Consider the following 12,738-nt stretch of genomic DNA (forward strand, 5'->3'; position numbering starts at 1 on the left):
GCCCATAACTCAGCCCGTGGGATGTACCTTCTCTCCCCATCAAAGGAGCGCCAGCGTTGGACACCAGGGCCTCTAATTTGTACAGCTGAGATTTGAATAAGGTCCTCCTTAATCTCTTCCCGGAGTTTCTTATGATTCTCCTCTATTTTGTCCTCTAGTTTCTGCAGTCGGGTTTCCACTGCTGCAATTCTGGCATGAGTTGGGCCATGCACAGCATCTGCATACGCTCGAAGCTTCTTTGCCATATCGAGCACAGTCTCATATGTATCATCCCGCTTCATTATTGCTAGGGCAGAAGCGTATTCAGGTGGCCCAAGTCGCACAAGTTTCCTCCACATTATAGGTGTGCATGGTACCAGGTCCGGATTCCTAGTTGTTGTATCATCTGAGAAAATGAGCTCTGCCACCGCCATCTCTCTCAGGCATTGGATCCCCTGTTCTATGGTCTTCCACCGTGTCTGCTGCATATAGAGATCATCCGTACACAGGTATCGTTCTGCTACGCTTCTTAGGACCCGTTCCCAGAGGCTGTGAGGGTTAGCCCCCCTCATCATACCTTGATCAATGACAGGGTCATGTGACAGGGATCCCAAATGCCTCGCTTCAGTACCATCCAAAATTGTAACCTCCCCTGCAGCATCCCAAAGGCGGACTAACCAACTAATTATAGATTCGTCAGGTTGTCGTCTGTAATCCTTTCTTAGGCCTCTGAGGTCCTTCAGAGAAAAGGAGTCAATATTAGCTCCAGATTCTGTGCCCCTTGATGTGGCCTCTGATTTTGGTGAGGGTCCTTCTCCTGCATCATCATCATCATCCTCCACCTTTCGATCAGTCTTGCCTTTACACTTTCCACCTCTTGTATTAGCTGCAACAGCCATGGGTTGGGGCCTATTGTCTGATTCAGCTGCTAGCCTGGAGCCTGGGATGTTAGCTGCAGCCTGGGTCACTGGGATAGTAACTAACTTATCTCCCTGTTCCCTTTCTGCTATCTGCTGCTCCACAGTATCTAGCAGAGTATGGTAAACAAACGCCAAGGCCCAGCTCACTGCAGTAACCCTTTCCTCCTTAGTATTACCGTGGCACTTCTCCCTCAAATACTTTGCCACCTCGACTGGATCCTGAATTTGATCAGATGGAAAGTCCCAATCTATAGGATCGGAAAATTCCTTTAAAGTCTGGCCCATGTCCTCCCATTTCCCACTCCAGTCAAGATTTTTCCTGCTTTGTTTTACTCCTAAGTCAGGAGTGTCTCTAACCCCTCTAGAAATCTCAGTCTTCATTTTATACACACTCCAGACAGTATAGAAAAGGCTTAATAAATTAAATGCCAGAAAGATGGTTTCTTTCAAACTCAGGGGAAATTCAGTATTTTCTAATAGAGATGTCAACAATTTGGAGGACAAGAAGGAGGACAAAGGCTGAAAAGCCCCTTCCCCTTCTTCTCCCCAAACAAACTGAGTAAACAACCATAACAGCAATCCATACATTCCTGAAAAAAAGTCCAGCATTTTTATCCGACACATCATCACACATAAGACCAGCACAATGACTATTCTGGTTAGTGCCCCCCGCTTACAAAAGCTACTTATTAGGGACAACATCAGAGCTATTTTTGGGTAAGGAAATAACCCCAGGGACCACAAAAGTATTAAAACTTCAAAAAGGGACCAGAAATACCGGCAAGCTTCCACTCCAAATGACATTATGAATCACCAATATGCCCACCAAAATAGCCAAAACCAAAATATTATTGTTATAGGCTTTTTTCCACTGTTTTTTTTTTTTTGGCCTCCGTTTCCCGGCCAACGCACCAAAAAGTATATTGTCCTGGTGTAGGACAAATTAGGGGAAATCTCCAAAAGGGAGCCCCCCAAAACAAAACAAACCTCCAACCACCCCTCCCCCAACACCGGGTTCGGGAAGGAATTTCTCGGAGGAGCAAAGTGGAAAACAAAACCTATTTATTTACAAGTAACAAAAGAACACTCCCCAACACAAGAAAAGGAAAGAAACAGACTGTGTATGGTGAGGGCGTCAAGCTTCTCTTGCAAGCTCCAGGTGTCCTGGACGTCTCAGGTCAGGTCCGGAACCGGTCCAGTATCTTCAGGGGAGGGTAAGAAAGAGGGAACAAAAGAAAAGGAAAATAAAACAGCGCAAAAAGCAGAAAGCAAGCAAGCAAAGCGGCTAGCCAAGCCAAGCAGCAAAAGGCCAAAAGCAAAAAGGCCTGGTCAAACACTCCCCCCCTCTCTTCCCCGCCCCGCCGCAGCAAGACAGCCGGAGGGGGGGGGAAGAGAGAAAAGGCACAGCTGCCAGACACAACACACGATATTGGGATAAAGGCTGTCAACCCACGACAGCAGTCTTCTCTTCTTCAGGCTGAACAGCCTTGACTTTCTCAGCCTGCCTTCATATGGGAAGGACTCTGATCCCTTAATCAACTTTGTGGCCCTCCTCCGGACTTGTTCCAACAGTTCCATGCCCTTCTTATGTTGGGGGCACTGGAACTGTATCCAGTATTCCAGGTGGTGTTTCGCAAAAGCAGGGTACAGGGAGAATCACTTCCCTTGACCTGCTGACTGTGCTCCTTTTGATGCAGCCCAGGATTCGATTCACTTTCTAGGCTGTGAGCATACGCTGCTGGCTCCTGTTGAGTTCTTCATCACCTGTCACAGCCAAGTCCTTCTTCACAGAACTGCTCTCAATCACTTCTCTGCCCAGCCTATAGATGCTCCTGTGATTGCCCCAACAAACATGTAGGACCTTTCACTTCGCTTTATTGAACTTCATGAGGTTTGCACTGGCCAATGTCTCAAGCCTGTTGAGGTCTTTCTGGATGGCATTATTCCTTCCCTCCATCATATTGAGGTGTGCAGAGCTTGGTGTCAACAGTGAACTTGCTGAGGGTGCATCAATCTCACTGTCCATGTTGCCAACAAAGATGTTGAACAGTGTCAGCCCCAACACAAGTTCCTGAGGGACACCACTTGTCACTGGTTTCCATGTGGACAATGAGCCATTACCACACCACTGTTTGGGTACAGCCATCCAGCTAAGTCTTTATGCACTGAGTGGTCCATCCATCAAATACATGTCTCTCCTGTTTAGAGACAAGCAAGTCATGCAGGACAGCGTTGAGTACTTTGCACAAGTTCAGGTAAACAATGTCAATTGCTTTGCCCCTATCCACAAACTCTATAGCCCTGTCATAGAAAGCCATCAAACTTGTCAGGCATGATTTCCCCTTAATGAAGCCATGTTGGTTATCACCAGTCATCTCTTTGTTCACCAACATGGTTTCCAGGAGAATATGCTCCTTGATCTTGCGTGGTACAGATGTGAGACTGAATTGTCTGTAGTTCCTTGGGTCTTCCACTTTCCCCTTTTAAAAAATGGAGGTTATATTTCCCTTTTTTTCAGTCTGTCATGGTTTGATACTGGCCAGATGCCAGGCACCTACAAAAGTTTTTTGCTCCCGCTCTTCTGCAGTTCAGTAGAAGATAGAGGAAATAAAAATTAACAAAGGGCTCATGAGTTGAGATAAGCATTGGAAGAAAAACACTCTAAGGGCAAAACAGGCTCAAATTTGAAGTTATAAGGTAAATTTATTATTAACACAGTCAGGGGAGGATATTAGAGATCATTTCCCCCTAGTTCTCTCCCTCTTTCCCACTGACAGTGCAGAGAGACAGGCTATGGGGTTTTGGTCAGTTTGTTACTTGAGATCTTCTTGTGTTTGCTCAGAGAGAGGAGTCTTTCCTTTGCTACGCCATGAGGTCCCTCCTATGGGCAAATACTCTTCCAGAAAACTGTTGTAGTGTGGGTCACTCATCCAAAGGGTGCAGTCTTCTAAGCTACTCTAGTTTGGAAGCAAAGACCCTCTCTATCTCTGGAAGCAGGGGCCCTGTCTCTCTATTCAGATCTCCCACTGGATCACAGCTTTCTCTGACACTGTCACTCGCTCCAGCATGAGCACTTTTCCCACAGGCTGCAAGTGTATCTCTACATCTCCCATGGACTTCATGTACTACAAGGGGACAGTTTGTTTTGCCATAGTCCTCACCACAGCCTGCAGTGGAATTTCATCTCCAATGCTTGAAGCACCTTCTCCCCCTCCTTTGTTTTCCACTGAACTTGGTGTCACCACGTTATTTTCTCTAACATGTCCTCACTTCCTCCTCATCTGTGACTGGAAAAAAACCTGCTGCTTGTAGGTACCATTGGCAACACGTTCCACTAATTCAAAGATCTTGCAAGATCTTGCAGTGCTGAGAGGTCGATCTCATCTAGGTTCTGTGTTGAGGAGTTGCTTGTTATCTTTTTCTGCTGCTAGCTAGGTGACCCCGCCACCATTGTGGGGGCAGTGGTGGCTGCTGTGGCACTGGTGCTATTTAACGCCTCTCCTCATGTGGGACACTGGGAAGGAGAAGCCGCCAGCGCTGCCCCTGCCCTTCTGCCTGCGGCATGGCTGGCTAGGGGCAGCCAGGCAGGCAAGGCTCTTGGGGCCACACCAAGGTGGTGGTGGCTGCAGCAGCGCATCACCACTGGCTGTGCCAGGATGGCCCCTGGGGGCACCTCGCCATGCCTGGAAACAAAAACTGCTTGTGTACTATTTTTATTTTCTTCTTATACACTTTCACAGGGGTGGTAACAACCTCTTCTAATTGGGCCAGCAGCATGTCCATCTTCAAAACTGTTAGAGATTTATCCTTGAAGACTTTTCTGTGAAACTAAAGCCTCTTTTTTTAGTTTTGGGTATTGCAACATGATCTGGCTTTCTAGGTGTGTGAGACACAGTGGAAGCTTCTAGCAGCTTCTCACAGAAACTACCCCTGTAGCGCCCTACCTGCTACCAAAAACCAGGCTGTGCCAAATCAACACACAGTCATCAAGAATTTCACCTGACTGCCTCAGTTTCTCAAATATGGTGGATAATAGCTTAATAACTTTGTCTACCCTTAGGACCCATGGATGAATCTCATCAGATCCCATAGACTTGTGCACATTCTGGTTCCTTAGATGGTCTTGAACTTGATTCCCTCCTACAGTGGGCTTAGGCTCTTCACTCTTGCAGTCTTTGCATTTCCCTTTCATGACTTGGGCAGGGTGTCTGGAGCACTTGCTGTGGAAGACTGAGGCATAAAATTAATTTAGAATCTCAGTCTTCTCCATATCCCAGGCCTATCCAGGTAGCCACATCTCCCACTTCCTGCTAGAGAGGGCCCACATTATCCCTAGTAATTTTTTTGTTATCACGATACCTATAGAAACTCTTTCTATTGTCTTTGAAATCTCTGGCTAGACTCAATTCTAACTGGGCTTTAGCTTGTCTTTGCTTCTACCTTCAGTAAACTTCTTTTTTATCTCTGAGGTGCTCAGCAGCTCCTTATCCACATATGGATGCCTCTTGGCATTTTTGCCCCATATTCTCTTGTTAAAATGCATTGTTCCTGAGCTTGGAGGAAGAGATCCTTGAATACTAGACAGTATTCTTGTGCCACTCTGCTCGTCAGGGCTCTGCCACAGGGTACTCTATGACACGGGTTCCAATAGATACCAAAGTCTGCTCTCCTAAGTCCAGGGCAGGTGATCTTATTGTGTATGGTTTTATTATATGTATAATATGTTATCTATTTATTGCATATTAAATATATTTATTGACAGTTTCTTTCAGGTACCTATTTTTAAAGATGCAAATTAAAAATTGTTAGATTTGTGTCTGATGTGTTATAATGGATGTTGTTTTTTTATAAAAGGCAACAGTAGTTTGAAAATGCTTAATTCTGGAAGGTATAGTTTGTTGTGTTTGGATGTCATTGTCAACAAATTCAGTGACTATATTGTGCTTGAATAGTTTCCTTGAAAAACTAATTCACACTAATAACTCAAAAAGAACTAGTCTGCCAACAGGAAGGCATGCTTTGGGAAGTACTGTTTAGAAGATTGCTGGTTGTGAAAAAAGAATATAGCAGCCTTTCTTTCTCTCCCACATCTGAAAGTTATCCTTGTTCAGTTCTCACATTTATTCAGTGGAATGACTCATCTCACCTCATCTTAGCCTTCTGAAGCCACAATGACCACCTAAGATAATCTCCTGGCTCATTTCTTCCACTAGTGGGAGAAGGCAGTGCACACTTTCCTGAGGAAGTAGATGACAGACAGGTGGTTTATCATTGCTATCCACCCCCAGTGACTTCCATTATCATCTGTATGTCTGATTTCTATAGAAGGTTTGTGCTAGATGAAGAAGTTGACTTGAATTTAAAAAAAAACAAAACATGACCAATCCTTTTAACTGCTTATATTTGCTCATTCAGTTCCCAAAGTTCAGAACCTGAGAATGAGGGGGGTGTTTGCATATTGGAGGAGTTCCTTTGGACTCCTTTGGAGTTCTCAGTAGCAGGACAGGGAGACAATGATAATTTGCAGGACTTGGCGCTGAGGAAGTGCCTAGGCTATTGTAGTATTGAAAATCATTCAGTAAGCCAAAGTTTGCTAAAGTTTCCAGTGCAGGACTTCCTTTGATAGGCTTGAAGGAATTTGTAAATGGGAAGTGAAAACCTAAACTATTTAATTTCACTTATAGTTGACTAATGTTGTCAAAAGTTTATCTCAACGTTCTTTCATGTTCCACTCAAGGTGAGTTGAAACAAGCTTTTTACCATCCTGCCAAGGCCACTGAACTTATCGTTGTTGTACTTTCATGCTTCTAATAATAATAAAAATAATTGATTATTTAATTTTGAATGTTTATATTTTTATTCAAAGGAAGGAGAATATTTCAGGAAACATGAAGAAGGCAAAGCAATTACTTGGGAAATTGCATATAATTTTTTTTGGATTAAAATGTGTAGCAGTACTGTGTGTTTGCTCTTTGCACATGTTTTTATTTCCTCTGAATCTTGTGACTTGCATTTTTTTGTATACAAAAGCAGTGACAGAAGATAGCTATCAAGCCTTATAAAAATTCATTTTGTCACATGTTACCAGTTACTCTATTTTTAGTTTCAAGAATTGCAACATGATCTGGCTTTCTAGATGTGTCTTTTCCACAGTGAAAACATTATATATGTATGCAGAGCCTTACATTAAGATGCGGAAGAGTGTGGAATGAATAATACCCACTGACTGTTGTAAAAAGAGGTGTTGAACTTCTAGGTTACTTCTTGTGTATGCTGTGTTTCTCCCACCAATTCTCTCTTGGAAAGGGTTTCAGGGATTTGCTATACTGTTGGGGAAGATGAAACAGGGAAGCCTTACAAATATGATTGTCTGGCAAAAGATTTTGAGAATATAGAAACTATAGGCGAGATTGAAATGAAAGCAACCTTTGAGATACCTTAGTTAGTGAACAATTGGAAGACAATGGTGTGGCTGGCTGAAGGTAATCCCCTTTTGATGAAAAAATACCCTCTGCTTGCAGACAGGTCCAAGACTCAGAGCAGACCCTACTAGCTTGGCAGAAGGGGTCCAAAGAGTAATTTTTAGGGTTTAAAATGTAACACAGTATGGTAATGTAATGATTCTTGTAGGCTGTATGTAAATGCTGTAAGATTTATATATTATACTAGATTGGTTAGTGAGAATTAGAATATTCAACACAGAAGAGGATTTATTGTATTATAACAAGAACTTTGCTCTCTTACCCCTTTTACTCTCTTATGCTTTTGCTCTCTTACCCTTTTATGCTCTTACCCTCTCATCCTCTCTACCCCTCTCTTTTCTTGGGCCTGCTCTGAGCGGTGGCTGGCAGCTCCCAGCAGGGCCCTGCATCCAGGCCCTTTGCAATAAACCCAAAGTTCCACGACCTGGCTTCAGAGATCTCTCATCTCCGTCCGTCCTGACCGTCCTATCCCCCAACACTCCTACACTATGTGTACACTGTGTGTACACTGAAGACATCTGTCCGCCCAGCTGACTGAAACTACTGCACATGTGCATTACATGGTAGTGTGCGCTGGATACTTTTGGACAGTGTTAAATATCCTGTGTATTTGCTTTACAGTTCTTTTACACCCCAACAGGCAGACAGATACTGTTGCAGGGCATCTGCCACACTGTCTATGTGCTTAGATATTCTGCACATGCTCTTTAACTTTGACATGACTCTCGGAATATCCAAGTTATCAAGCTTGTCAATTATAATGAGATGACAGACGCATGCCTATTTCTACGTAGGAATTCTTTGATATGGTTCACTGCTTCTCAACTTAGTAAGAATTTCTTACCAGTAATTATGGTGGTTTTCCAGAGGAGACCGAGGAATGTGCTGAAGTTCAGAAGGAAGAGTTTGTCTTTCAGTTCAGCTGATGCTCATTTTCCAAAGTTTTTTGTGTGTATACTGAAGCCAGCTTTTATGCAGTCAGGTCTATTTCTGATAATTATTTTGTTAATTTATAAAGTTTGTTGTTGGTTTTACTTTTTTTTTTAAAGCTATTTGATCTGACTCTCAAAGGAATGTTATCACAAATGAGTTGATCTTAGAGTTGACTGCTAAGATCACTGTATCCAACCATTAACCCAGCACTGCCAAGCTCTCACTTAACTGTGTTCCTAAGTGCCACAGGTGAATTTGATTGAATTTCAAAATTATTTCAGCCACCTTGAAGCAGAATTTTCCCGGCAATAAATTTACCTGGATTCTCTTCAGTCCATTTAGGATTATTTAAAAAAAAAACCAAAACAGATACATTAAAGGCAAGCTATCACCAGGCTCTTATTTAATACAATTAATTGGGAGTAGCTGCTCAATGAATAGTGACTCAATGAATCAGCAATAGTTAAAGATAATGGATGGTAAGACAAAGACAAAAGTAAGTTATCCCAGTGTAATTTTTTCACATGATGGTGTGAGAAACAACAGTACTTCTGTTTTTCTAAATGATTGATGCACATAGTACTTTGCATAATCTTCATTGAAGAATGTTGGTTCCAAGAAGCAATCATTACTCACTGTGCTATTATTGAACATGAATTTTGAATGAGTTGCAGCATAAAGCTACCAATTACTTATATCAATTAGGTAAAAGTCAGGAAGAACCAAAGGTCATGTTCTTTCTGTAAAATTGACTGCTGTGGCTTGTACAGAGTGTTTCTGGTAGCTAGTTAAGTTGTCATAACTGCAGACTCCCCATACATGGAATGAAGAAAAAAGGAGGCATATGCAGCAATGCTTATTGTTCAAATGTGAAAGTAGTGAGTACTGTTTAATATACACGAGATATATGGTGGCTGCTTGATCTAATGAAAATCATAGCATTTCCTAACCTTGTATAGTATTTCTACAATAGTGTTTCTAAGTATAATCTAATAGAGTTTTGCATGTGTATGTCAATCATTAGGACTAAGAGTAATTTTTTAACAGATACCATTCAAGAAGTTCCTTCTTATGTCTAAATTGAAATTGTCCTCTCTTAGCTCCTGTGTTAAATTTAAAGTAATTTCTATTTTTACTTATTTCAGTTTTGAGTAGGGAACAGATGGCTGATTAATGGAAGTGATTGTCCTGCCCTGCTCTGCACTGGTATGGCCTCACCTTGAGTACTATGTGCAGTTTTGAGCACCACAATATAAGATATTATACTATTAGAAAGTATCCGTAGGAAAGACACAGGTATGGTGAAAGATCTGGAGGGGAAGCCTTACAAAGAATGACTGAGCCCACATGATCTGTTCAGACTGGAGAAGAGGAGACTAAGAGGAAACATTGCAGTCTTCAACAATCTCTTGAGGGGAAGTGAAGGGGTGGATACTGTTCTCTTCCCTCTCATGACTAGTGACAGCACTCAAGGAATCTGAGTTCAGAAGCCTTTGGGCACTGCTCTCAGGCATATGTTGTGATTCTTGGGGTGTCCTGTGTAGGGTCAGAGGCTGGACTCATTGATACTGATGAGTCCCTTCCAACTCATCATATTCTATCATTCTGTGTTGGTATGATTCTGATTCTGTGATAACCCATGGAATTATGTATATTTACCTGGCATCATTGTAACTGGTCTTTAAAAAGTAATTTTTGTTGACTTCCTGTATCAACATGAAAAAAAACTTCAAAATCTTGTAGACTTCCAAAAGTTCTCACCTGTCAGGGTGTATGCAAGGTCTCATCCTGGGAACTGACGCTCACTTTAAACCTATATTGTTTTATACTAATCAGATTTTTGTTTTCCTTTCTTTAGATTACGGTCTTTGGTAAAGCAATTGGAGAGAGGGGAAGCTTCAGTTGTAGATCTAAAGAAGAATTTGGAATATGCAGCGACTGTTCTTGAGTCAGTATACATTGATGAAACTAGGTGAGCTAACTACAGGCATCAGCACTCATATCTAGCAGCAGTTGCAATTTACACACCAGTTGTGAAAGTTGGTTGAGCCAAGATTTATTACTTGTAGACAATATGGTTTTAATCATTAGAATATTGTATTCAGCTTAGAAGAGATCTTCAGTCCTTCATTTATAAAGTTCTTTAGTTTCCTGGAAAAGGGAAGGAGATCAAAACCAAACATAACTGTAATACACTTTTTCTTAGAGAAATGCTTTCATAGTTATTGCAGCCTGAGTAGACTCAACTATTTCTTCTGAACAATGTTAAATTTTTCCCTTGTATGATGTCTTTGAAATAAAAAGAAAAATTACTCATGAACAGAGGTAGACTGGCAAAACATTGCAGAGGAGTTTCCCCATCTTGGTTTCATGCCATTTACCCAGTGATTAATGCACTTCTAGAGTCAACACAGATGACCAGAATGGGAGAGGAGAGGACTGTATGTTACTAACTCAGATGCTAGAAATTCGCAGAAATGACCATAAATTACCTTTGAAAGGCAGAAATCTCAGAAATATGATGAGCTGAAGATGTAAAGATATTAGAGGATCACGTAGTTTTGCTTCAGAAGGCTGATACGCCTTGTTTCTCAGCCGAGTAGCGAGTTCCACAATCTGAAACGTAAGTATATAAGAGAATAAACAGACAGTTGAAGAGTTGTACTAGTGTGTTTTGTTAGGGCTGATGAATCAAAGACTTTTAACAGTTGCTTTAATTAGAATATAGATGAGTTTCTTTTTTAATAATGTTGTAGTTCTCTCTAAAGAACTCTGTTTACCCTTCTGTTTCCTCATGCTTCTAGGCGTTTACTAGACACAGAAGATGAACTCAGTGATCTCCGGTCTGACTCTGTGCCCTCAGAGGTCCGTGACTGGTTGGCTTCCACCTTCACACGGCAAATGGGGATGATGCTTAAAAGGACTGAGGAAAAACCGCGGTTCAGGAGTATTGTCCATGCAGTGCAAGCTGGGATATTTGTGGAAAGGTGAAGTGTTATGTAATTACTTTATTCTACTATCTACCCAAGTACTGCAGTTTCACCTATAGTTGTCATGGCACCATGACAGGAGGTGGAGAGGAGTACCTTAGGCCAGAAGACCTCAGAGGACTTGCAGAAGACTTCTGCATGAAGGACACTTTAATGTGCTTCTGTTAATGTTTCTACATAGATCTGGGAAACACCTAAAACCATGTGATTTAGTAAACGACTGCAAACTGAAACAGTACCTAGTCCACTGTTCTTACTATAGTACGGATGTAATAGCACACGGTATAATTTTGATGGACAATATACACTTCTGCATAGTCCTAGATCAGGAGTGACAGCATTTAAAATTTGGACAGATCAAACTCTCCCTTGCTTCCATTTACTTCTGTGGTCTAGTATTTCTTATGAAGAAGTTCTAAGATACAGAAAAAGTCCTTTACCATATTATTACTGGAGCTAACCATAGATAAAACTGATGTGAAAATTCTGGACCTTAGAGAGGATTTCAAAAAAGCCTATGAGTTCTCTAAGCCTTCCCTCTTGTGATGTACATCACAACCTGTTGCTAAAACTGATTTTACTTTTTTAACCCTTAAAACATTTATTCATTTCAATTTGGACTCCTAATCTTACCTTTTCTTGTCAAGTAACCACTCTTCACTGACCTTTGTTTAAGCCACGAGGAGGGCTGGCATGTGTGAAACTGTCAGCATTCTTTGGACACCCTGAAAGATAGCAGCTCTCATATCTCTGGTGTAATTTTGTAACAGCAAAATTCAAGTCAGGAGTCGAAGAGCAGAACACCTTTCACTGTTGATCACAATCACAGTGACAGCCCAACAGCCCTCTGTGCAGGAGGTTATGCATATCAGACAGTGGACCACAATCCACACAGACTCACAGAAGCCTCCTTTGTCATGACTATAGCCAATATTTTTGTCCGTGCACTAAAGTTACCGTACATGTGTTAAGAGCAGCAGCAAACTGTAATAAGACTAAACCTCTAATTTCTCCTTGGGACAGATTTCTCCAAGGTTTGACAGGCTACTTGTGAATTAACCCTCATTCTGTGGGGCATTTGCTCAACAAGGAAGTAAATGCAGAAAGCTGGCTCAGTGGGCTCTTTTCCAGTTGACCTGGATCACTGTGATCCAAAGAAGGAAGTGTTCAGATATAATATGGCACTGGAAGAAGGTTGTGACTCTCCTGAGCTAAGGGAAAGGGGCTCTGCCTCAATTGTCTCTTAAGAGAATGCTATGGAGCTTCAGACTAGAGAAAGGAAGGGATAAGAGATTGGGAATAAGTCTCCAAAGGTGAATGACTTTTTTCAGGTCTGAGTGCAGAATATGACAAAGAAAAATGGCAGTGAAGGAAGACTTTGCACAGGATCATTCAGAGATAAGAATTTTCCATCATCTCCTTTTAGTCCAACAG

At 41.8% G+C, this 12,738-nt stretch overlaps 1 protein-coding gene across 1 annotated transcript in view; it reads left to right on the forward strand.

The window, feature by feature from the left end:
• The window catches only part of LOC134429056 (dual specificity calcium/calmodulin-dependent 3',5'-cyclic nucleotide phosphodiesterase 1A-like), a 104,292-nt gene that overhangs the window by 18,026 nt on the left and 73,528 nt on the right, over window positions 1-12,738 (forward strand). The window contains exons 2-3 of the mRNA XM_063176498.1: window positions 10,173-10,286; window positions 11,119-11,301. Of these exons, the coding sequence (XP_063032568.1) occupies window positions 10,173-10,286; window positions 11,119-11,301 (297 nt within the window). The remainder of the gene's footprint in view (window positions 1-10,172; window positions 10,287-11,118; window positions 11,302-12,738) is intronic.

Source organism: Melospiza melodia, chromosome 1 (assembly GCF_035770615.1).
Source record: "Melospiza melodia melodia isolate bMelMel2 chromosome 1, bMelMel2.pri, whole genome shotgun sequence".
In the NCBI taxonomy this organism is placed as follows: Eukaryota; Metazoa; Chordata; class Aves; order Passeriformes; family Passerellidae; genus Melospiza; species Melospiza melodia.